Raw genomic sequence first — 23,705 nt, 5'->3', positions numbered from 1 at the left:
AATACCAGATATATAGAACTTCAACAAATTTTATTATTTATTTTATCTAGCTGAAGAAGTTTCACTTACCTAACAAAACCTTAAAGATCAAAAATTATTTTTAAATTACAAGCAATTTTCTCTGCTATAAAAATAATATATGCCCATGTAGAAATAATTTTATTACAGACAAGCCAAAAGTTTTAAATTAGCCAAGATTCTACTGTTAACATCTTCTACTGTTACTACAGTAAATATCCTTCCATACGATTTTTTATTTATTTGAATTACGTTTTTTAGTTTTTCTTTTTCTTTTTTCTTTTTTACAAATATGGGATCAATGTACACCGTAATAATAGCCTAATTAAAAAAACAAACAAACATGTATTAAATACCTGCAGGGCTTCCCTGGTGGCGCAGTGGTTGAGAATCTGCCTGCCAATGCAGGGGACACGGGTTCGTGCCCTGGTCTGGGAAGATCCCACATGCCGCGGAGCAACTACGCCCGTGAGCCACAACTACTGAGCCTGCGCGTCTGGAGCCTGTGCTCCGCAACAAGAGAGGCCGCGATAGTGAGAGACCCGCGCACCGCGATGAAGAGTGGCCCCCGCTGGCCGCAACTAGAGAAAGCCCTCGCACAGAAACGAAGACCCAACACAGCCATACATAAATAAATAAATAAATAAATAAAATTTAAAAAAAAAAAATAAATAAAAATAAATACCTGCAAACTACTGAGTGGAAGGCCCCTATCCCCAGCCAGCAGAAGATATAAAAGCTAAATCCATAACTATAGAGCGAGATAAATTTTAATTTTAGTTAAGAGAGCCACAATGTGCTAGGATTAGGCAGGAGGACACCATTTCTTCCATTTTAAGAGTTAAGGACTGGCTCAACAAGAGGCAGCTTTTGAGCTATTGTATCAAAAGTAAATAGCTAAGTGGGACTTTCCTGGCGGTCGAGTGGTTAAGACTCTGCACTTCCACTGCAGGGGGTGCAGGTTTGATCCCAGGTCGGGGGAACTAAGATCCTGCATGCTGCGTGACAGGGCCAAAAAAAAGAAAAGTAAATTGTTAAGCAAAGCCAGGAAAATGTGATCAGATTTGGCTGGGAGGGAAAGTACAAAATAAAGAATAGTAGGAGATGAACTGTAAAGGAGAAATGGGGCCAGACCATATAAGATCTTGAATATCACAGCACAGAGCATGGATTTCACTCTTTAGGCAATGGAGAGCTACAGGCATTGTTTGAACAAAAGTATACCAAGTACAAAGACATGTTCCAAGAAACTGACATCAGAAAATATACACAGAATGGATATGAAGACCAGATAGAAAACTACTATTTCTCTATAACACCCGGCCGAGTTCCAACCTGTCTTCCTTCAGTGGTTCAGTCATTCACTGTCTGTGACAAGTGCATGGTATAGTATGAGTATAGGTCTTTATCCTCAAGAAGGTCCCAGTCTAATGAAAAAAAGACAGCTCCAATCCATGAACAACTACAAACAGGACAGTAACTTCAAGACAGAGGTACAACAAACTGTCATGGAAATGCAGATAGGAAAGCTAGGAAAAGATGAACTGCGTGCGGGATGAGATCGACAACAAGCGGCCATTCCAGGCTAAGAGAAGAATCCAACTAAACACCAGAAATGAGAAAGTATCCAGCATATTCTTTCTAACATCAGTGAACGGGAGGCTGGAGTCAAGTGGTAAAGAGCCTTTTAGGCCAGACCAAGGATTCCAGATTCTTACAGAGATCTGTTTACTGTAGGAATTCCCAGTCTTTCATACATTAAAATACAATGTCAATCTTCTTTTTGTTGGGGAAGTACCTAGAACAGAGGTGAAAAAATTAAGATTTCACATAAAAATAATGAATTTCCAGCTTCTCTTACAAGACCGGAAGATCTGGCAACAATGTGCTCCCAATTCAGCATGACAACAATCCCCTCAACATGCAGAGACAGTCAGGCACTGAATTCACTACAGTCCCTTCCCTATCTCTCCAGAACTTTCCTTCTAGAGGAATTTAATTTAGCTACCCTAAGACAGAGGCACTGTAGGCAAAGCAAAGGTAAGGACACAGAAGGCACTGACGTAATGTTTACTGAATTGAACTGAGGTTAAAGCAGAAACGCATATAAAAAGGAATGAAGGCCTGAAGCAGACAGCTGTAGAATGCAAGGAGAGAGTGGCAAAACTGATAGAAGAGGAAATGACTGAAAGTGGGCAGCAAAGGAAAAAGGACGGGTTAAAGATCACGCTGCCATTTCCCGTCAGTGACTAGAAATCACCCAGATGCAATTAGGGAACACAGGAGGGGAGGTCAACTTCCTTTTCATAGACAGTTGACCCTTGAACAATGCAGGGGTTAGGGTGGACGACACCCTCTATGTTCATGGTTCCACGTCCATGGATTCAACTAACAGCACATTGTGGGGTACTGCAGCATATACTGACTGAAAAAAACCCATGTAATCAGTGGACCTGTGCAGTTCAAACTCTTACTGTTCAAGGGACAACTGTATATATTATAATAGCATCTTAGTTGGAATGATAAGAGATTGATCAACTCTGGATGAGTTAATTTTCTAGAATAAATATTAACCCTTGAAAACTTAAAATTTATTTTAAAAGGATTATGTATTACTGTCTTGGTGTATGAATGTATGAAGTATACATGAACTTTCGTCATTCTACATTACAACTAAAATATACCCTTTCCATGATGATCTGTGGTCAAAGTTATAAACATCCACTATTGTAAAACACAGTAATGTCTTCAGAAATGGATGAAGTAAACACCTGGCCCACCCTTTCACTGAATGTCTCATGTTTCTCATTACTCTGAGTCTGTTTCTCAACACTCCACAGATACTTCTTTAGACTCCAGCCTCGTTCCTCTTGCCTTTTTTAAAAAAATTAATGTCTTTCCTTTTTCTTATACTTTTAAAATACACCTTAGATTTGACACCAATGGGGCCAGACTTTTCACTAATCACTGATAACCAATAAATCACCTGCTTCTTCAGGGTAAGAAAACCAACCAAATAATAATAATAATAACCCTGTGTTCCACAGGATTTTTTGTGGTTTTTGTTTTGTTTCATTTTGAATTCCTATTCATATGTCCGCTTCTTGAACAATACAGCTCAAAAGCCATTAGGGGAGGCCAAGCAAGGTAGGCATCTGCAGAGTGGGTGGAGCAGGGTAGTCATAGCCCAAATGGAAAGGAAGTGCCTGGGGTGAAGAGGGCAGGCCGGGGCAGGTGCCAGAGCCCAGTGGGGTAAAGGAGGGCACCCCATAACGGAACGGCTCAACAAGAAATGGGTCAGAGCCTAGTGGAGCGAGGGCATCCACATGGAAGGACAGCCTGAAACAGGCTGTTGGAGCCCTAGCGGGGTAAGGAGGTATGCCTTTGAGGAGAGGGCAGCCTCAGAACAGGGGGTGGAAGCCTAGAAGGGCTGAGGAGAGCATCCCTGTGGAGGGCAGCAAAGGTTAACAACAGCCTAACAAGGGTTGCTATAGCCCAGGGAGGGTGAGGAGGGCAATCACCAATGCGGGAGAAGTGGGGGACTCTGAACAAGTAAGAACAGAGGCCAGAACAAATAAGTGAATATACTAAGAATAACAGGAACCAGGTTTCTCACTTTCAGAAAAGAGGTACAAATATGAAAAGGGAGGAAACTAGAACACACCCTGTAGTGCTGAACTGGAACTGGGTATTGGTATAAATTCATGATTTTCAATACATGTAAATGTAAAAATAAATGTAGACCCAGAGGTATGTGTGTGTACATATATATACACCCTAGCTCTGCCCACTTAGAGGGTCTGGCAGCAGCCATGAGCACCTGCGGTATCCAGAGCTTAGTTTCCAAATCCCATTTTCCTCTAGAGGAAACCAGGGCTCCTTGGAGAAATGACTGACTCCAGGGCTCAGAGAGAAATGTACAAGATGAGTCTAAAACATCTTGCCTTAACAAAAAGTAAGTGCTCAAAGAATGATGAAGACATGCCCTTAGTCTATGGGACTTACACTACTGAACTGTAAACACTATTGAACTGTACACTTAAATATGGTTAAGGCGGTAAATTTTATATGTATTCTTTACCACAATAAAGAAAACAAAGATCATGGGTGCCAGCTAGAAGGAGCTTGCATTGGTTAAACTTTGGACAATTTGAACATCAGAATAAATGATGATAAATTGAGTCTCTCAGTGTCTTTCTGTAAGGGCAGCACCAAGAACTGAACATAATGCTTGCACTGTGAGCTAACCAGCAGAGGAAACAGTGGGATTATTATTCTACTTTGTTTTGAGCAGCAATGTGTATCTATGCCTATGTGTGTGTATTATATACGTATATATACGTATATGTGTGTATATATATATATGTATATGTGCATTGATATACATATATGTTTTGCCAGACTGCCCTTCAGAAAGTTTGTACTGATTTAAACTCCTATCAACAGTATAACACTGTTCTAAACTTAGACAATTTTTATAACAAAAAATTATCTCATTGATTTTTTTAATTTGCATATTTTCTATTATTAGTGGGCCCCGATATGACCTTGGAAGTTAAGTGTGTTTAGAAATAAAACTAGAAATTAAACGTCTCTGAAAGAAGCTGTATTAGTACAAACTGTATGACTGTCAGTAAAATATGACATATATCAAACATTTTGAAAACTGAAGTTTTCTGAGGCAGGATGGTAATGTACAAAGGCTGGTTTTAAAATTAAACAAACTAAAGCAAAACTATAAACCAATTAAAATGCAGTACACATCAGATGTCCAAAGGTATAAGAATAGTCCAAGTACAGTGATTTAGGGACATGGCATGAATTGCTTGACGAAAATGGCCCAAATGTTACCAACTGTTAAAAGAAGCTGTTACTCTCATCTTATTCTGGACTCTCCTTTTTTCAGGTATAAAAAGAACCAAATTTGGGAAGAGCTGCATTCCCCGCGGCATGTGTTCCCCCTCCCCTCTGCCTCTCTTGATTCCTTTACTCCACAGCGCTTGTCTCTGCTGGAATCAACGTCCACACCATGTACTTCTTCCTAGCTTCTGGCCTACTGCACAGCAAGCTGGTGCTGCTGCTTAAGTCTGGGAGAGCTGATGATGAGAGGAGGTGCCAGACATGACGCAGGGTCTACTGCCTGCACTTTGTGGTATGTGGGGCATGACAGCAGGTGAACACTTACGGAGTATTTTACATGCACTGAACCTATGAGGTATTGATACCATCTCCTTTTCACAGATGAGGAAGCAGAGAGGGTAATAAGCAACTTCCCCAAAGTCACATAGCTGGTAAATGACAAGGCCCGGATTAAGCCCAGAGCTGACTGACTCCTGAGTCCATACTCATTATCAGTATACCACACTGCCTTTTTAAAACCTTAGCTATTTTTCATTTTTAACCCAAATATACATTTTTTTCAACCACACAGATAACCCACCAAATGATTAATCTGCCTCTAAGGATCAACAGTTGATCATACATCTTCTAGTCTTTAAAAATATTTGAAGACGGTTTCACTGGTTTGCCCTAAGTCTTCTCTTAAACAGCCATCGTACCTTCAAACGTTCCTCACAGGAAATTGATTTCAGTTTTCTCACTGTCCTAGGCTCACTCCACTGAAAGAACTTATTTGTCCATGTCTCCAGGTGCAGCACTAAAACCTGAACACAACGTCTGCTCTGGAAGCTCACTGGCGAAGAAGAGTGGGGTTATCATCCCACTTCATTCTGAACAATGATCATCTATTAATGGAGCCTTTTGTTTACAGCCACAAAACCTTGATGAGTCATATTCAGCTGAAATTAAAGTATTGATAACCTAGTCACAGGCACTGCTAAGCCATTCCTCGCTCATCCTACACTTGTTTAATAGTGAATCTAGTAATCAGCAAGAAGAATGAAAACTAAGTAAATTAGAAACATAAATAAGATAGCCAGTAGACCTACTCCAGAACAAGCTGTTTTCAAGCATTTCCATAGCAATCTTAGGATACCAACTACTAAACATCTGTTCCCATCATTAAAAGCATCTAGCTCTTCTACACAGCAAGATTATATTTCATGTTAGGTAGAAAATCTGCTAGATTTTTAATTTACATATAAAATACACATACACACATCTGTTAATATTAAGGGCAAACATACAGTTTATTGCCAAAACCAGGACACTCTGGAGAGTGAAAGAGGGGACACTATTAATAATTACACAGGAAAAATATGTAAACCGGCACTGTAAAACATGTAAACTGGTCATGACCTGGGGATACGGCCTCCCTATGCATATTAGATGTAACTATGTAAAACATCTGCTTTAAACTAAGGACAAGCTTGAAATTTTCTTCCAAACAAAGGGTGATCAAGAAAAATCACAGCACACCCATTACTGTTTATTTAGCATGCTATCTTTAATATTTACCTTAGGGATGAAAGCAGTACTTAGGGCTTACATAGGTTTCCCTAGAGCTTGGCTCCTTTTACTCTGTTTCCCATACCAGCTCCCTCCTCCCCACACCAAAAGATTTTACATTCCTCAACTAGGTATTTTCTTTACACAGAGGTTTTCAGGAATGCAATATTCATGGTAGGGAAAGGTAGCGAATCTAAACTCAGAAGATTAAGTATCTGTCCAAAGCCTCACTGATAGTAAGTGACGGAGCTGGCACTGGAAGCTGTTGGAGTTTTCTTACCACTCAAAGGACTGAATTTAAGCCCAGTTCTGTTATTAAACGTGTAGCTGTTTCTTAAGAAAAGAAGATATTACTTGTCTCTACCTAACATTAGAACTTTGGATATAAAAGCATGCCCATTTCCAATAAATATCTTGTGAAAACAAAAGGAAGAATTTAAAGATTTGTCTGAAACAAATGCAAGTAAGATAAAGAACAAAAATATTGACATTTAGGGCATAAACCATGAAAGTATCAAAGTTTCTTACTTTAAAGACATGACATCATCCAAGAACACAGGATTGCTCCTCCAAAGAACAAAACCCAGAGGGTGTCCAAATAACATTTAGAAATTGAGAAGATGAGAAGGAGCCAGCAAGAGAGTGATGTCTCAGAAGTGAGATGAAAAAAAAGGGTTTGAGGGTAGAAGTGATCAACTATGTCAAATTCTGTTGAAGGGCAATTGAGAAGAGCTGCTGTTGACTCTTAGATTTAACAATGTGGATGTGGCAGGGGCTTCCCTGGTGGCGCAGGGGTTAAGAATCCGCCTGCCAATGCAGGGGACAGGGGTTTGAGCCCTGGTCCAGGAAGATCCCACATGCCGCAGAGCAATTAAGCCCGTGTGCCACAACTACTGAGCCTGCACTCTAGAGTCCAAGTGCCACAACTACTGAGCCCACGTGCCACAACTACTGAAGCCCGCGTGCCTAGAGCCCGTGCTCCGCAACAAGACAAGCCACTGCAATGAGAAGCCTGCACACCAGAGCGAAGAGTAGCCCCCGCTCTATGCAACTAGAGAAAGCCCGCGCACAGCAACGAAGACCCAATGCAGCCAAAAATAAAATACATTTTTTTAAAAACTTAAAAAAAAAAAAAGAATGTGGATGTGGTAGATTGTAAAAAAAAAAAAAAAAAATTTAGGACTACAAATTATTTGCCTCAAATCCCATCAAGAGGTAGAGTCTACTGCAAGTTACATTTACATTTGGCAAACATGATGCAAGCACAAGCTTGCAAAGCGCTTGTGCAGTGGGGCTTCCCTCTCTCTTGCTACTAGGAACTCTTTCACCACCATGGGAAGGAGCACGCTGGAGATGAAAAACACGTGGCAACTGCCCCAGCTGACAGCAAGCCAACCACCAGACACATAAATGAGGCCATTCTAGCCAGGAAGACCAGCCAGGTCAGCCTCAACCAGAACTGTCTAGAACGGCCCCATAGAATTATAAGCTAATAAAATGGTTTTGTTCTATGCCACTAAACTTTGCAGTGGTTTGTTATGAAACAAAAACTCAGTGATGAAGAGGTGGATATTGGTGGTAGACAAGAGCCATTTGAATGGAGTAGTGGGCATGGAAATCTGATTAGAGCTGGATTAAGAATGAATGGACAGGGCTTCCCTGGTGGCGCAGTGGTTGAGAGTCTGCCTGCCAATGCAGGGAGCGCGGGTTCGAGCCCTGGTCTGGGAGGATCCCGCGTGCCGCGGAGCGGCTGGGCCCATGAGCCACAACTACTGAGCCTGTGTGTCTGGAGCCTGTGCCCCGCAACGGGAGGGGCCGCGATAGTGAGAGGCCCGCGCACCGCGATGAAGAGCGGTCCCTGCACCGCGATGAAGAGTGGCCCCCACTTGCCGTAACTAGAGAAAGCCCTCGCACGAACTGAAGACCCAACACAGCCAAAAATAAAGAAATAAATAAATAAAGTAGCTATAAAATTAAAAAAAAAAATGGTTTCTTTAAAAAAAAAAAAAAAAAGAATGAATGGACAGTAAGAGGGGAACACAAGGCCTATGGCTGACACCAGCTGAGCTATGGAGGCTTCCTTTTCAAACAAGGTCATTTTCTCAACCAGGAAACCATACTCTTACATTGTTTACTAGGTGTTCCCTACCCTCTTCCAAAGCCTCTATAAATAGGTATGGTGGCGCAATGGCAAAATCCTTCTCCTGAAGCCCTTAACTTGGTGCATCCAGGTATGCCCAACTCAAGCATACCTCCTCAAAGGTGCGGAGCGGGTAGATGGATGAGGGAACTACATACTCTGCTACTTCACTGCCAATAGGCTTTACCAATAAATTGTACTTGATATTTACACCTTTCATTACAGGAATATGTGTGTGTGTGTGTGTGTGTACACATGTATACACACGAATCCTTACAGGGCACCTAATCATCTTTTTTTTTTTTTTTTTTTTTTTTTTTTTTTTTATAGGATTAGTGTCTTTTTTTTTTTTTAATTTTATAGCTACTTTATTTATTTATTTCTTTATTTTTGGCTGTGTTGGGTCTTCGGTTCGTGCGAGGGCTTTCTCTAGTTACGGCAAGTGGGGGCCACTCTTCATCGCGGTGCAGGGACCGCTCTTCATCGCGGTGCGCGGGCCTCTCACTATCGCGGCCCCTCCCATTGCGGGGCACAGGCTCCAGACGCGCAGGCTCAGTAGTTGTGGCTCACGGGCCCAGCTGCTCCGTGGCATGTGGGATCTTCCCAGACCAGGGCTCGAACCCGTGTCCCCTGCATTAGCAGGCAGATTCTCAACCACTGCGCCACCAGGGAAGCCCCTAATCATCTCTTGACAAGCCTTGGCATGCTCATTACTTCTTATTTTTCAGGTAAATTCTCTGTTTGAATAAGAACTCTAATTACCTTTAAAAGCACTTGTAAAAAAAAATTCAAAAAAGTTTTGTAAAATGTCAAAAATTCATAAATAACTTACTTGGCAATCCGCAGTTTCCCAACTTCACCTCTTCCAGGGGCTTTAGCCCATTGCTGTGACAAATATTTAGGAACCTAAAACAAAATAAGACACTATTAGACTATTTTTAGATGCTAACAAACCTTTTTAAACATAAAGTGATATACGGCTTCTATATATACTTTCTGTCTGTAATAACTGCTAATTAAGCAGCAAGCTCTCATTATATGTTTTGCACTAAAGAGGTACTAAGATATGTAAGAAATGATTTTAGCTCTCAAAGTGTTTAAAGACAGCTGAGTTGATGACACAAAACTAAAACTGGTCATATAACTTAACAATAATGAAGTGCTAACTTACGTTCCCAGATAAGTCCAATAAAAGTTCAGAGATGAGAAAGGCTACCAGAAGAGGCTTCTTGGAGGAGCATAACACTCTGACATGATATTATTTAGAGACACTACTGAGCTTAAGATGATTCAAAAGTCATATTTTATTATGTATAAGATTATAACTCTGACCAATATGATGAAGGATCTGCTGAAATAAAAGAAATTATTCAATATAACAGCTAGCAGTTATATAATAGTACTTTCCTGACAGTTATATGCACTTTTCATACATTTATACCTCACATCTCTACGAGGTAGGTACTGTTAATTATCCCCATTTTACAGGGAATTTTTAAATTTATTTATTTATTTATTTTATTTTTGGCTGCGTTGTGTCTTCATTGCTCCATGTGGGCTTTTCTCTAGTTGTGGTGAGTGGGGGCTACTCTTCTTTGCAGTGCACGGGCTTCTCATTGCGGTGGCTTCTCTTGTTGAGGAGCACGGGCTCTAGGCGTGCTGGCTTCAGTAGTTGTGGCACACAGGCTCAGTAGTTGTGGCTCGTGAGCTCTAGAGCACAGGCTCAGTCGTTGTGGCGCACAGGCTTAGTTGCTCCACGGCATGTGGAATCTTCCCGGACCAGGGCTCGAACCCATGTCCCCTGCATTGGCAGGCGTATGCCTAACCACTGCACCACCAGGGAATATCCCCATTTTCCAGATTATGAATTTGAAGCACCCAGGGATTATAAAGTTTAGCCAAGGGTATATAATTAGCAAATGAGGAGCCAGGATTCAAATCCAGGCAGTGTCGTTCCAGCATCTATGTTCTTAACTGTGTTGCATCTGAAATTAGATATATGTAATCAGAAGGGTTTTAATTCTCAAAAAGATTAAGGGAATATATGCTCAATGCCTACTATGGACCTTATCTCATTTCTTCTAACAAGTAGTTTGAACTCGGGAATCAGTACATACTTTTAAGGTATGCTTCATACTTTATATGTACATATAAAGTATGAAGCATAATGCCTCACACAAACAAGTACTCAGTGAGTGTCAGGTGTCATTATTATTTCCCACAGTAATCCTGGAATGATAACATGAACATGAATGTGTAACTGAGTCAGAGAGACCTTCCAAGGCTGGAAAGGAAAAAAAAATTCTATCTAGCAAAATTTCTTTTGCAAAAAGAACCACCTGACCATTAGTCAAACAAGTAGCAGTGCTCTGGATATAGTAAAAATTCAAGAATAAAAGAAGATCCTAATGGTATTTGTTCATTCTTTACACTGAAATATACTGAACAACTACTGTGCCAGACAATATGCTAGAAAAGATGAAGGGGAAGGGAGCCAACAGTGTCAGATACAGTGCTACACATTTTACACCCACTATCCCATTTAATCCTCCCAATCACCCTGCAAAATTGCTACCGCTCTCCTCATTCTATAGATAAGAAAACCCGAGGCTCAGAGGGTTGAAATAACGTGGTTAGCTAGTAACAGACACAAGAGGACTCCAGATTGGTTAGATGCTCTCTTTGTTATACAACTAAATAAGAGTATGTAAAGGATCCTAAAGGAAAAGGGGTTTTGAAGATTCCACATCTTAAAGTTTCAACTACACTGCACTCCACTTATTCATGCATGCTTAGAGGATTTGGCAAACTCCTTCTGATAACTGTATCTACCTACTAGGTCTCCTTTGATTACAAATGAGAAGAAAACCCACTTAGGCATACAGAGGATTTACTGGCAAAAGTAACTAAAAATTCCAGAGATAGTTTTAAAGTGGCTAGATTAAGGGCTCAAATGATGTAACCAGGACTCTTTCACCATCTCTCACCTCTTCTCACCACACTGACTCACTTCTTTGCCAGCCTTCCCCCTTGTGTAGCAAGATGGCTGGAGCCGCTCCTGAAGAGCAAGAGCTCTCCTTCCCCAAATCCCCAGCAAAACTGTAATTGTCTCTCGTGGCTCTGACTAGGTCATGTGTCCTTCCTTGGGCCTATTATTGAACCCACAGATGAGATCCTTGCACTGTCAGCCTGAGTCAATGACACCTCTGGTGAGGGACAGTCAACACCATTAGAATCACACAGACTAAAAAGAGGGAGCACTAAGTAAGTGCTGTTACAGCACTTACTGTAAACGCAGGGTGCTGTTACAGTGTCAGAGCATGAGGATACTGGCTAGTCAAGAAGCAAATGTCAACATTACCTGTCAGAACTAAATACAAGATCTGAAACTGATCTGGACAAATACTGTTACAACATCAAATAAAACCCTGAATCCTTGAACTATGTAAATTATTACCTCATGGCCTCAATCCTGAAATACTGCCTAACAAGTGAGCCTTTGCTTCTTGCTTGTCTTTGATTTTTAGCCCCAGGGAACCTTCTTGTCAATTACTCTAACACAAAGAGAAAACAATGTTCTACAGATAGCAGCCTACTCTACCAAGCATCACAAGCTGTATCCCTAACAAAGTCTTTAGGGGAAAGATGGTGGCTTTTCTTCCTCATATTCCAAGTTACTGATTCAAATGAGCCCTACATTTAGATACTGTAAGACTTTCTCGTTATCAGTAACAGTACCCCCTTCCGCAAACTGTATTTCAAGGAACCATTCTGACCACCACCTCCTAACTTCCTGGCCCTTTCCTCAGTACTTCGACTCCAACAATTCTTCCATCCCTCAAATCACAGACTCTACATCTGTACACTGTCCCTGTCTGCTTACGTCCTCATGCCTCTCTTCGACAGAGCTACATTTCACAACCTATCATAACCACTCTCTTGCCCCTAACTCCCTCCATCATACTGGCCTGGCAGAACCTAATGCTGATTAAAGCCAAGCTATACTACTACTTAATTAATTAATTTATCTCTTTGTTGTTCTATTTGATCGTGCTATTCTTCCTCCACACTTGCACCTGAGCAGCTGAAGAAAAACAATCATGCTAAACGGTCTCCCCTGAAATACACAGCTACTAACATCAAGTAAGCCCTTCAAGATGCCAGGCAATTTAATGCCCTCTCCCTGGCCAATTCTCACCTGCAGTGGGAAAGCCACTGCAGACAGGTCACGTGTTCTCTTCACTCCTCAAATATGTAACACTTCTTCCTTCCTCTTCCACTGAGGAAAGACGAACAATCAAAAGGATACTTCCAAATCTACCACTTAGGACTTCCCTGGCAGTCCAGTGGTTAAGTCTCCGAGATTCCACTGCAGGGGGCGCAGGTTCGACCCCGCATGCCTCGAGAACTAAGATCCTGCATGCCATACCGCTTGGCCAAAAAATCAATCAATCAGTCAATCAATCAATCTACCGCTTAGCCACAGGTGGGGCTTTTACTCTGCTTTTCCCTTTTAACAGATGAACTATGAATGGCCAATCCCTCCAGGTGTGCAATGAATTTTTCCCTGTAGTCTAATCAAGGACATCTTTCCTTCAATTCTACCCTTTCCTCCACTCCCTTTATGTAATTATTCCCCCATCAGAGTAACGATGATGGTGATAGCTAACACTCAGAGCGCTTACTAAATGTGGCAGAAGACTCTAAGATGGCCCCCAATGATCCCCACCTCCTGATATTCGCACCCTTGTGTAATTGCCTCTCCCTGGGTGAGGACAGGACCTGTGACTTCCTTCTGGTCAATACAATACGGCAAAGGTGACGGATGGGATGTTACTTCTGTGATTAGGTTACATCAGATTGTGACCTCTGTCTTGCTTCGAAGCCCATGTGGCAGGAAACTAAGGGCAGGCTCCAGCCAACAGTCAGCTAGGAACTTAGGCCCTCGGTCCAACAACCTTAGAGGAACTGAATTCTGCCAGCCACGGAACCTTGGAAACAATCTTTCCACAGGCACAGCTTCAGGTGAGAGTCCAGCCCTGGCTGACACCTTGACTGCATCCTGTGAGAGACTCTGAAGCAGAGGACCCAGCTAAGCCACACCAGGACTCCTGACCCACAGAAACTATGAAATAATAAATGCACACTATTTTAAGCTACTAAGTCTGTGGTGATAATGTTATCTAGCAATAGATAACTAATACATTACGTGACAAGCACTCTTTTAAATGTTTTAAATATATTAACCATTTAACTCTCACACAATCCTTTTATTGTCTCCATTTTACAAATGAGGAAACTGAGGCACAGGGAGGTTAGCGAAGTAACTCATGATCGCACACCGGGTAAGGGCAGGCTCTATAATTCTTTCCACCCTCTGTCCCGTCTCTCTGCCTCTCTACAGCAAAGCTCTTTGAAGAGCCGTCTCTGCTGGCTGACTACAGTTCCTCCTCTGCCACTTTGCTCTGCTCTAGACAGGCTTCCCCTCTATTACTCTGCTGAAACTGGTTCCCATGGTTACAAAAGCTCGCCATATTGCCAAGCCAATGCTTAGTCCTCGTCTTGCAGACCTATCAACAATATTTGAGAACTTACTGTTTCCTCCTTCTTCAAACACTTTCTTTACTTGGCTTCAAGTCACCCCAATCTCTCTTGATTTTCCTCCTACTTCTCTGGACTCTCCTTTTTGGTCTCCACATATCTAGATTCTCATCTTCCTGACGTCTTAACCTCAGAGGGCCCTGATTTCAGTCCTCAGACCTTTCCTCTTCTCTGTCCACACTCAATCTTATGTAATCTCATCCAATCTCTTGACTTTAAATACCCTCTGTATAATGACAACTCCCAAATTTATAGCTCTCCCCCCCCAAGTCCCAACTTATATATCCAACTGCCTACTCAAACTCTCCATCTGAATATTCACTAGACATTTCAAACTCAAAATATCCACACCAGAACTCTTATTTCTCCCTCATAAACCTTTTCCTCCTGCAATTTTCCTATCTCAGTAAAAGTCGACTCCGTCCTTCCAGGCACTCAGTCTGAAACTGGAGTTACCCTGAATAGCTCCTTTTTTCTCACATTCCACATCCAATTAACTGACATAGCCTGTCAGCAACACCTTCAAATTATATCCGGACTCCATGTCCTTCTCACCAATTCCAGGGTTACCATCCTAATCCAAGTCACCATCATCTCTTGTAATAGCCTCCTGATTCCCTTGCTTCCACTCTTGCCCATGTACACTTTAGTCTCAATACAGCAGCCAGAGTGACCATATTAAAACCTAAGTCAGATGATGCTGTTCTGCTCAAAGCCTTTCAATTTATTTAACAGACATCTACATAGTGCTTACCATGTGCCAGGTACTTTTCTAAGCACTTTAAAATTTTACTTCACTTAATCCTCATAACAACTCTATTATTATTCCATTTCGCAGATGAAGAAACTAAGGCACCAAAAAAGTTATCATTTGTCCAAAGTCCCACAATTACTAGCGGTGGGAAGCCAGGATTCTAACCTAGGCAGTCTAGCTCCACAGTCAGCACGCCAAGCTGCCTCTCTATGGCTACTCGCTTCCCATGTCACTCACTGTAAAAATCCTCTAATGTCTTAGATGATTCAGCCCGCTGCAATCCACGGCCTCATGGATCTATGGATCCATGACCCTCCTACTGCCTTCACTCACTTGACTCTAATCACACAGATCTGTAAACATTCCCAACACCATCCCATCCGAGGGTCTTTGATTCGTTGTTACTTCTGTCTGGAATGTTCTTCCTCCAGGTATCTGAAGGGCATCCCCATAACTTCCTTCAGGTCTCTGCTCAAGGCCCACCTTATCAGTGAGGCCCTTCCCCACGCTATTAAAATAGCATCCCCAGCTACCTTCTACACCTTTTACCCTGATTTGTTTTTCTTCAGAGCACTTATCACCTGCTATATACATATCTGTTTATTGTCCATTCTCCCTCCCCATTAGAATGCAATCTGCACGAGGTAGATATTTTGTGTGTTCTGTTTACTGCCACATCCCTAGCATCTAGAATAGCCTGGCACACAGTAGGAACAGAGTTATTATTTTAATGACTGGATATTGTTGAAGAAGTGTTACTAATGTTAATATAATGACAATGATGGTGTTATTAGGATAAATCCAGGATACAGAATTTAATTTTAATAAATCTCACTGCATTCTCAAAGGGAAACCTTGTTTCAGAGATCTACCTTAAAATAAGGGGGAAGAGAGGAAAACACCAATAGTAGAGTGGAGCATTTTCCAACCTGCCACTGTCCCCTCATTGCTGGTTCCCTGAAATGCTATTAAGATAAAGGGAAGACAAGAATGTTCTGGAGCTCTTTAGGCTTCCCTGGTGGCGCAGTGGTTAAGAATCCGCCTGCCAATGCAGGGGACACGGGTTCAATCCCTGGTCCAGGAAGATCCCACATGCCATGGAGCAACTAAGCCCGTGTGCCACAACTACTGAGCCTGTGCTCTAGAGCCCGCAAGCCACAACTACTGAGCCTGCACTCTAGAGCCTGTGCTCCACAACAAGAGAAGCCACCGCAGTGAGAAGCCCGTGCACCACAACGAAGAGTAGCCCCCGCTTGCCACCAACTAGAGAAAGCCTGCGCGCAGCAACAGAGATCCGACACAGCCAAAAATAAATGAATTAATTTTAAAAAAAAGAATGTTCTGGAGCTCTTGATGAGACCACTGTTCTTCAGTACATTAACCAGGTCAGAAGATTCTATGATCAAACTGCTGGAGACTACAATTTAGGCCACCAAACAACAAGACAATAGTTCTAAGTGAAGTAACTATATACCATACACTAAAACAAATTTAAGAATCAAATCCAGTACAATAATTGTATCTAATACAAGCAATTGCCAACTTAAAAAAAGATTATGTCCCAGAAGTTAATTGATAAAAACAAGTTTGGAACTCATACTGCATTGTCATCATTATTATAATAAAGCTGTAAGTTCTCATGGAACTTCCTTGGCGGTCCAGTGGTTAAGACTCTGCGCTTCCACTGCAGGGGGCACGGGTTCAGTCCCTGGTCAGGGAACTAAGATCTGGCATGCTGCGTGCAATGCGGCCAAAAAAAAAAAAAAAGTAAGTTCCCAGGTAAGCCTACCAGCTTATTTAATTCAAAAGGTTGCCAAAATACTATACCCTTGTAATGAAAAATAGTAGAATACAATGAGGATACTATGTCAATCATATATAACTTTCTACACCAAGAGCTTACGGAAATGGGTTTCCCAGAAGTCCCAGACCATTAAGTTGTGAAAAAAGAGGTAGATGGAAAAGGAAAAAATAACGGTATATATGGTTCCAAGGCTCCAAAATACTTTTTTTTGGTTAGCTGATATTTTTATTTTTATTGTTATTTTTATTTTTTTTTAAGATTTAATTTTATTTATTTTTTGGCTGTGTTGGGTCTCCGTTGCTGCACACAGGCATTCTCTAGTTGTGGCAAGCAGAGGCTACTCTCTGTTGCGGTGTGCAGGCTTCTCCTTGTGGTGGCTTCTCTTGTTGCTCTAGGCTCATGGTCAGTAGTTGTGGCTCGTGGGCTCTAGAACGCAGGCTCAGTAGTTGCGATGCCCGGGCTTAGTTGCTCCGTGGCATGTGGGCTCTTCCCAGACCAGGGATGGAACCCCTGTCCCCTGCAGCGGTAGGCAGATTCTTATCCACTGCGCCTCCAGGGAAGCCCCTGGACAGCTGATATTTTTAATTAAAACATTATATTTTATTTTTAAGTTGTACAACATGATTTGATATATGCAGTGAAATGATTACGCTAGTCAAGCTAATTAACATATCGTCTCCTCACATAATTACCTTTTTCTGGATGAGAACACCTGAATTCTATTCTTAGTAAATTTCCACAAAACACTCTTGTCAACATGTCACTTGTGAGATATCTGTGTTGTTTCCACTGTCTACACATTCATTAAAGAAAATGAGATGGAGATAAGATAATGGGTACAGGGATGTTTTCTCAGATTTCCCAAGACCAGGGAGTGTGACAGAAAATGACTCACTTTGACCATTGTAAAGCAATTATACTCCAATAAAGATGTTAAAAAAAAAAGAAAAGAAAAGAAAATGACTCACTTAAGCATTATTTCCTCAGGGAAACTCCCTTGACCTCCCAGACTAGGTCAAGTTCCTTTGCTATTCACACTCACAGAACAGTCCCCCTTGCTTCAGTGCCCATATCTGTTTGGAACTGCCTTCGTCAGGACTTGACTGATGTCTCTCTCCAGCAGCAGACTACAGATCCTAGTTTACAGAGCCCAGGCCATGTCTGTGCTTGCTCACCTTAACACACTCAGAGCCTAGAACAATGACTGGTGATCACTGAAAGCTTGTTGGATGAATCAATCCGCTCACTCAAGCTACAGGTCAATTGTAAGGTCAACAGTGCCTTTGAAGCCAAGGTGCTAAGGTGATTATATACAGTAGTTACTCCCCTAAGCTTGTTTGCCAACTTTGCGTCATCAAATATCTAGTTCCCCAACTATTAGTCTCCAAAGCCCTGTTTCTCCCAGAGTATTGGACACTGTATTAGACACTGATGTGACACGCTTTTCCTCATTTAGGATTGAAGGCCTTATTCCCCTAGCTGCTGGGAGCGACCACAGATAGACCTCAGCTGTTAGCTCTCTGTGGAACTGCCTCCATGGAAGACAGGCCCTTTGGCCACGATCACCCACTGTTCCTGGGGCAAACCACCCTGTACCCAATCCTGCATAAGGCCTTTTCCTTCCACAGGTGATGATCCCGGGAGTGCTCCACACCAAACCTCTGCATGCTAACCTCCTGCTCAGAACCAGCTTCCCTGGGAACCCAGTCTATGACAGGCAGCTTCTACTCACACGTTTTCTTAAAGAGAAGCTTTTTTTTTTTTTAATAGTAATCTTTTATTTATTTATTATATTTATTTTTGGCTGTGTTGGGTCTTCGTTTCTGTGCGAGGGCTTCCTCTAGTTGTGGCAAGCGGGGTCCACTCTTCATCGCGGTGCGCAGGCCTCTCACTATCGCGGCCTCTCTTGTTGCGGAGCACAGGCTCCAGACGCGCAGGCTCAGTAGTTGTGGCTCACGGGCCTAGCTGCTCCGTGGCATGTGGGATTTTCCCAGACCAGGGCTCGAACCCGTGTCCCCTGCATTGGCAGGCAGATTCTCAACCACTGCGCCACCAGGGAAGCCCCTCACACGTTTTCTTGAAGGTCAACATATGGAGCTGACAAGACCCAAGGCCATAAAAACAAAGTCCCCCACCTCACCTCTGGTCTCCAGGGAGATGATTCATTAAAGAGAACCAAGGGGAAAAAAAAGACATTTCCTATTTCTGGCATAAGCTTTGTAGCCAAACAGACCTAAATTTGAATTACTGTTCCATGCCTGGGCAAGATAATTAACCTCCCTAAACCTCAATTTTATCATCTGAAAAATATAATTAGTACCAACTTCACAGGTTTGCTGTGTAAAACACTTGGCACATTATAAATATAAGTTCCTTTTTTTCCTGCAAGACTCTGGGGTATCACCCATTCCGGTTTCATCTCTCCCTGGTACATAGCTTTCTCTCTGGCTGCCAATGTCCAACTGTTTATCTGTCTGTGAAAAAATAAAAGTTGAGCTTGGTGGCATTTGAGTTGTTGAATGGAGGTCCCAAAATTCACAGGGGATGGCGTCCATCCCTCCTGTCCTGATCCTCTCCTCCAACAAGTATCAATCAAAATGCTTAGAAGAGGAAGGTTGATGGGGCTTGAAACACACCTTTATGCTGGCTAGGAAGCTGTTGGTTGGACCCATTGCAGTGCTTGTCAATACCTCCACCTGTCCATTTCCCTCAAAAGATAGGATTTCTTATAATTCAAGCTCCAGTATGATATTCATTACTTACAAAAACCCCACCACTCCTAAAAACCCTGGCAGCTTTATCTCCCCCTCTTCCCCATCAGGTACCCTACCCTCCTGCCAATCATAACTAGATAAGATGATTTTTTCCAGAAGTCTAAATATTGGAAGCCGGGCTTCCCTGGTGGCGCAGTGGTTGAGAATCCACCTGCCAATGCAGGGGACACGGGTTCGAGCCCTCGTCCAGGAAGATCCCACATGCCGCGGAGCAACAAAGCCCGTGCGCCACAACTACTGAGCCTATGCTCTACAGCCCATGAGCCACAACTACTGAGCCCACGTGCCACAACTACTGAAGCCCGTGTGCCTAGAGCCCGTGCTCCGCAACAAGAGAAGCCACCGCAATGAAGAGCCCTCGCCCCGCAACAAAGAGTAGCCCCCGCTCGTCGCAACTAGAGAAAAGCCTGCGTGCGGCAACGAAGACCCAACGCAGCCGAAAATAAATAAATAAATAAATAAATATTGGAAGCCAAACAAAAGAACTATGCTAAAAATTTTTTAAATATCATTTTTAGATCCTGATTTGGTACCAGCTGGCAACCTAACAGTGGCATAGACTGAGCAACAGAAATAGGGCAATGCAAACTACAAGGGACTAGCTCCCTGCCCAGGTAAAAACTGCGGCTGTTTATGTTTTTCAGCAGGTGACATCTATTGTGAAGTTAAATCCAATCATGTCTATTATCTATCAAAACTTATTTAGATCATCATTCTCTTGTAGATTTAAGATATTCAAAACTCCAGAAATGGCATTTCATTAGGCCAGAAGAGTTACAGGTAGTGGATATCCTGGTACACAACCTTCCACTGTATTTGCCTTTTCCTGAACACACTCACCCGCCCTGCTGGGAAGTTTTTTCTAACCAATCAACTCCATAGGCTCTTCTGAAATGTCACCTCCCCCAAAGTCTTCCCTGTTCCCACCTGACAACTTTTTTCCTACTTAAAACTCTCAGAGATCTTGTATGTATAGCCCTTACTGTATTTATCCTTTTCTATACCTGTCTAGTGATGGAATTAATAAAATATGAACAAAATGGCCCATAAACTTGCGATACTCTAGGAAGAAACTCATGTATTTTACAACAAATGATCCTCAAAGATCAGAACTCAAGGCATTATTTATAAGAAATACTAACGTGTACTGAAAAGATTTAAAGTCGTATGTAGTTCTATTCACAAATTCTAATTGGGTAAGAAGGAAAACAAACTCTATAAACAACATGTTATATTTTAATATCACACGAAGAAAGCTGAAAATGAAATTAACCATTACAACTTGAAGCTCTCATATAATTTATTCCTATAATTCAGAGATAAAAATCTAAATATGCTTAGGATATGGGCATGAAAATCATACTGGATGCTAATCCCAGAACAAATGAAACAAATTCAAACTATCTGACAGATGTGCAAATCAAACCTCATTGCCTACTAGCATTCCTTTAACTAAAGCAGAAATAAAAGTTGAAAAATAAAGAGGGAACATGAATGGATTTTAGAACAGAAAGTATTTGATAGCAATTCTCATCCTCTTTAAGAGATAAGGTTGTCAGAGAACAAGAACTGGCCAAAAAAAAAAAAAAGTCCTTTCACACCCTGGAAAGATGTAGTATTTGCAAGCCTGTTATTTTTCTTTGATACATAAGGTTAGAAAAAGAAGAAATACTGCAGGCTAAATTGATGTAAGGAAACAATGATACAGCAAACAATAAATAATTGAAAAATTATAACTACCTTTATAAAACAGAACAAATCATTAGTCTGAGTTCTTTTTAAAGTGATAAAATGTATTCAAATGGTCATATATGAAAGAACACTAAAATTTCTTAACTTTAGATTCATTGCTTTCTTTCACATCCTCATTTAGTCAGTCACCACACCCTGACAACTTTTGCTGAAAAAGTTTCCCTAACTCCTCAGAATTCACTATCAAATGCCTATGATCCTGTGATAATTTTCTAATTTTGAGTCTAATTTTGTTATCTTCCCCTCGTTTTTTTTTTTTCCCCTAAAAGAATCATTTGCATCCCTGCCTTACTCAAAAACCTCCAAAAGTTTCCTCACTTCTTGTGGACTAAAGTTAAAACATCCCCATTTCACAATGTGACAGTATCAGTATACAGTCCCAAGCCTCTACTCTAGGCATAATAATCTCCTCTTTGATTTCCAGGATACAGCATGTTACTGTGCATTTTCACTCTTGCATTTCAGTTCCACTCTCCATGGTATACTACGGAGATACTATGGGTGGCCTCTGTCCACCCATCCAAATCTCTCTGTAAGGCAAACAACATTTCTTGAGCATTTACTGTGCTCCAAGCACAAACACATCGTCTCAAGCTTCACCATCTTTGCAAGCTCTTTCAGTCTGTAAAGGAGCTCTCCTCCCTAATGATTCCCCTCCATTTAGCATGCAGGAGGAGAGAGATGCTTATTTACTCCATCATTTTATTTTATTTTTATAAATTTATTTATTTTTTATTTATTTATTTTTGGCTGCGTTGGGTCTTCGTTGCTGCACACGGGCTTTCTCTAGTTGCAGCAAGCGGGGACTACTCTTCGTTGCGGTGCGCGGGCTTCTCATTGCAGTGGCTTCTCTGGTTGCGGAGCACAGGCTCTAGGTGCGCGGGCTTCAGCAGCTGTGGCTCGGCGGGCTCTAGAGCGCAGGCTCAGTAGTTGTAGCGTACGCAGGTGGCTTAGCCGCTCCGCGGCATGTGGGATCTTCCCAAACCAGGGCTCGAACCCCTGTGCCCTGCATTGGCAGGCGGATTCTTAACCACTGCGCCACCAGTGAAGTCTCTACTCCATCATTTTAAATCACACTGATATCGCCGTGATAAGTCAAATGAGTACCAGAGGCTAAGGCTAGCGATGAAGAATAAGAGTTCATTCATTCATTCATCACATATCTGAGCTATTACCATGTGCCAAACACAGTTCTGGGTGTGACAGGCAAGGAGCCTAGTCTCGCGAAATGTGACTGTGCATGTGCTGGGGAAAAGGAGGTAATCAACACTGAACACAGAATCACTTTGGACTCTGACAAGTGCTTTGAAGAATATAATATAGGTTCGACTTGCTAGCAAATAAGCATAAGAAAGCTACTTCAGAGAGGCAGACAGGACGGGCCTCTCAGATTTAACTGATGAGAACTCAGCCATGTGATATAAGTTTTTAAAAATCTAACAAACCAAAGGTCCCTACATTTTACTTGAGTTTCGGATACTGTCACAATCACATTTTGAACATACATATGTCTTATGAAACCCTCCTAAAAGACAACACTCCCCAATATGAAAAAGTAAAGCACAAATACTGTGCTAAGGGCTAATCAAGATTGCTGTCTTTACAAAACAAAACAAAATGAAAGACATTTGCTGACAGTTTCACGAGACCAGGTCATGCTCTAAAAGAACACTCCAGTCCACGGCCTCTCCTTCCCTGAGTTCAGAGCTCTCTCAGCTCTCCTGAGAACTTCATAAGAACCAACAACCTAAAAGAACACTTTAAGGGTACGCAGGGACCAGTTCTACTTTCTGGCTGAGAAAATTCTAACAGGAAGCAGACACTCAACTTCCTTATACAGACTGATAACTAAAATCAGCTTCACCAAAAGAAGATGCAGAAATTCTTCAGTTTGGGGTAAAATGCAATGTGAGCGGTGGCTCACACTGGGGGACACCAAGACAGGGCCCCAGAAAAACCAGGTCGTGGGGAAAGGAGATCCATCCCAGGCAGGTTCGGGCTCTTAATTGGCTGAAAAAACACTGGGCGTCCCTCAACTAATCTCCTCGTCTGCAAACGGGCATAACAATGAGTTCTGCCTCTCAAGATAACTGAAGCTCTAATGAGAAGGCCGTAAAGAACTTTAAAAGGCGCACGGGGTGGGACAGTCTCAAGTTACTGAAACTACTTTAAGGAGGAGCGCAAGTGGAAGCCCCGCAAACCTTACCTTGACCAGCCACACTCCGGTGTTCTGCTTGGCGCCTGTCAGATCGAGTTCCCCGCGCTCGGCCATGGGTCTGTCGCCGGCGGAGGCGTGCGGGCCAGAGCAGCGGCCCCGGGAGCTGGGGGACTGCGGGGCGAGGGACCGAAGCACAGGGTAAGCCGGAACCGGAGGCTGACTGTGAAGAGTCGGGGTCCACCTGCTGGGACGCTGGGATCCCGGGAAAAGCGGAACACGCCGCCGGGAGCCGGGAA

General features: G+C 42.3%; 1 protein-coding gene across 1 annotated transcript in view; it reads right to left on the bottom strand.

Annotated features, from left to right (window-relative positions):
- The window catches only part of GTF2F2 (general transcription factor IIF subunit 2), a 147,774-nt gene extending 124,069 nt beyond the window's left edge, over positions 1 to 23,705 (bottom strand). Inside the window, exons 1-2 of the mRNA XM_007186820.3 lie at positions 23,458 to 23,705; positions 9,399 to 9,472 (exon numbers count right to left, since the gene is read on the bottom strand). Coding sequence (XP_007186882.1) covers positions 9,399 to 9,472; positions 23,458 to 23,523 — 140 coding nt within the window. The 5' untranslated portion in view covers positions 23,524 to 23,705. The remainder of the gene's footprint in view (positions 1 to 9,398; positions 9,473 to 23,457) is intronic.

This window comes from Balaenoptera acutorostrata, chromosome 18, assembly GCF_949987535.1.
Source record: "Balaenoptera acutorostrata chromosome 18, mBalAcu1.1, whole genome shotgun sequence".
Taxonomy (NCBI): domain Eukaryota; kingdom Metazoa; phylum Chordata; class Mammalia; order Artiodactyla; family Balaenopteridae; genus Balaenoptera; species Balaenoptera acutorostrata.
This window is presented reverse-complemented; position numbering and strand designations above follow the sequence as displayed.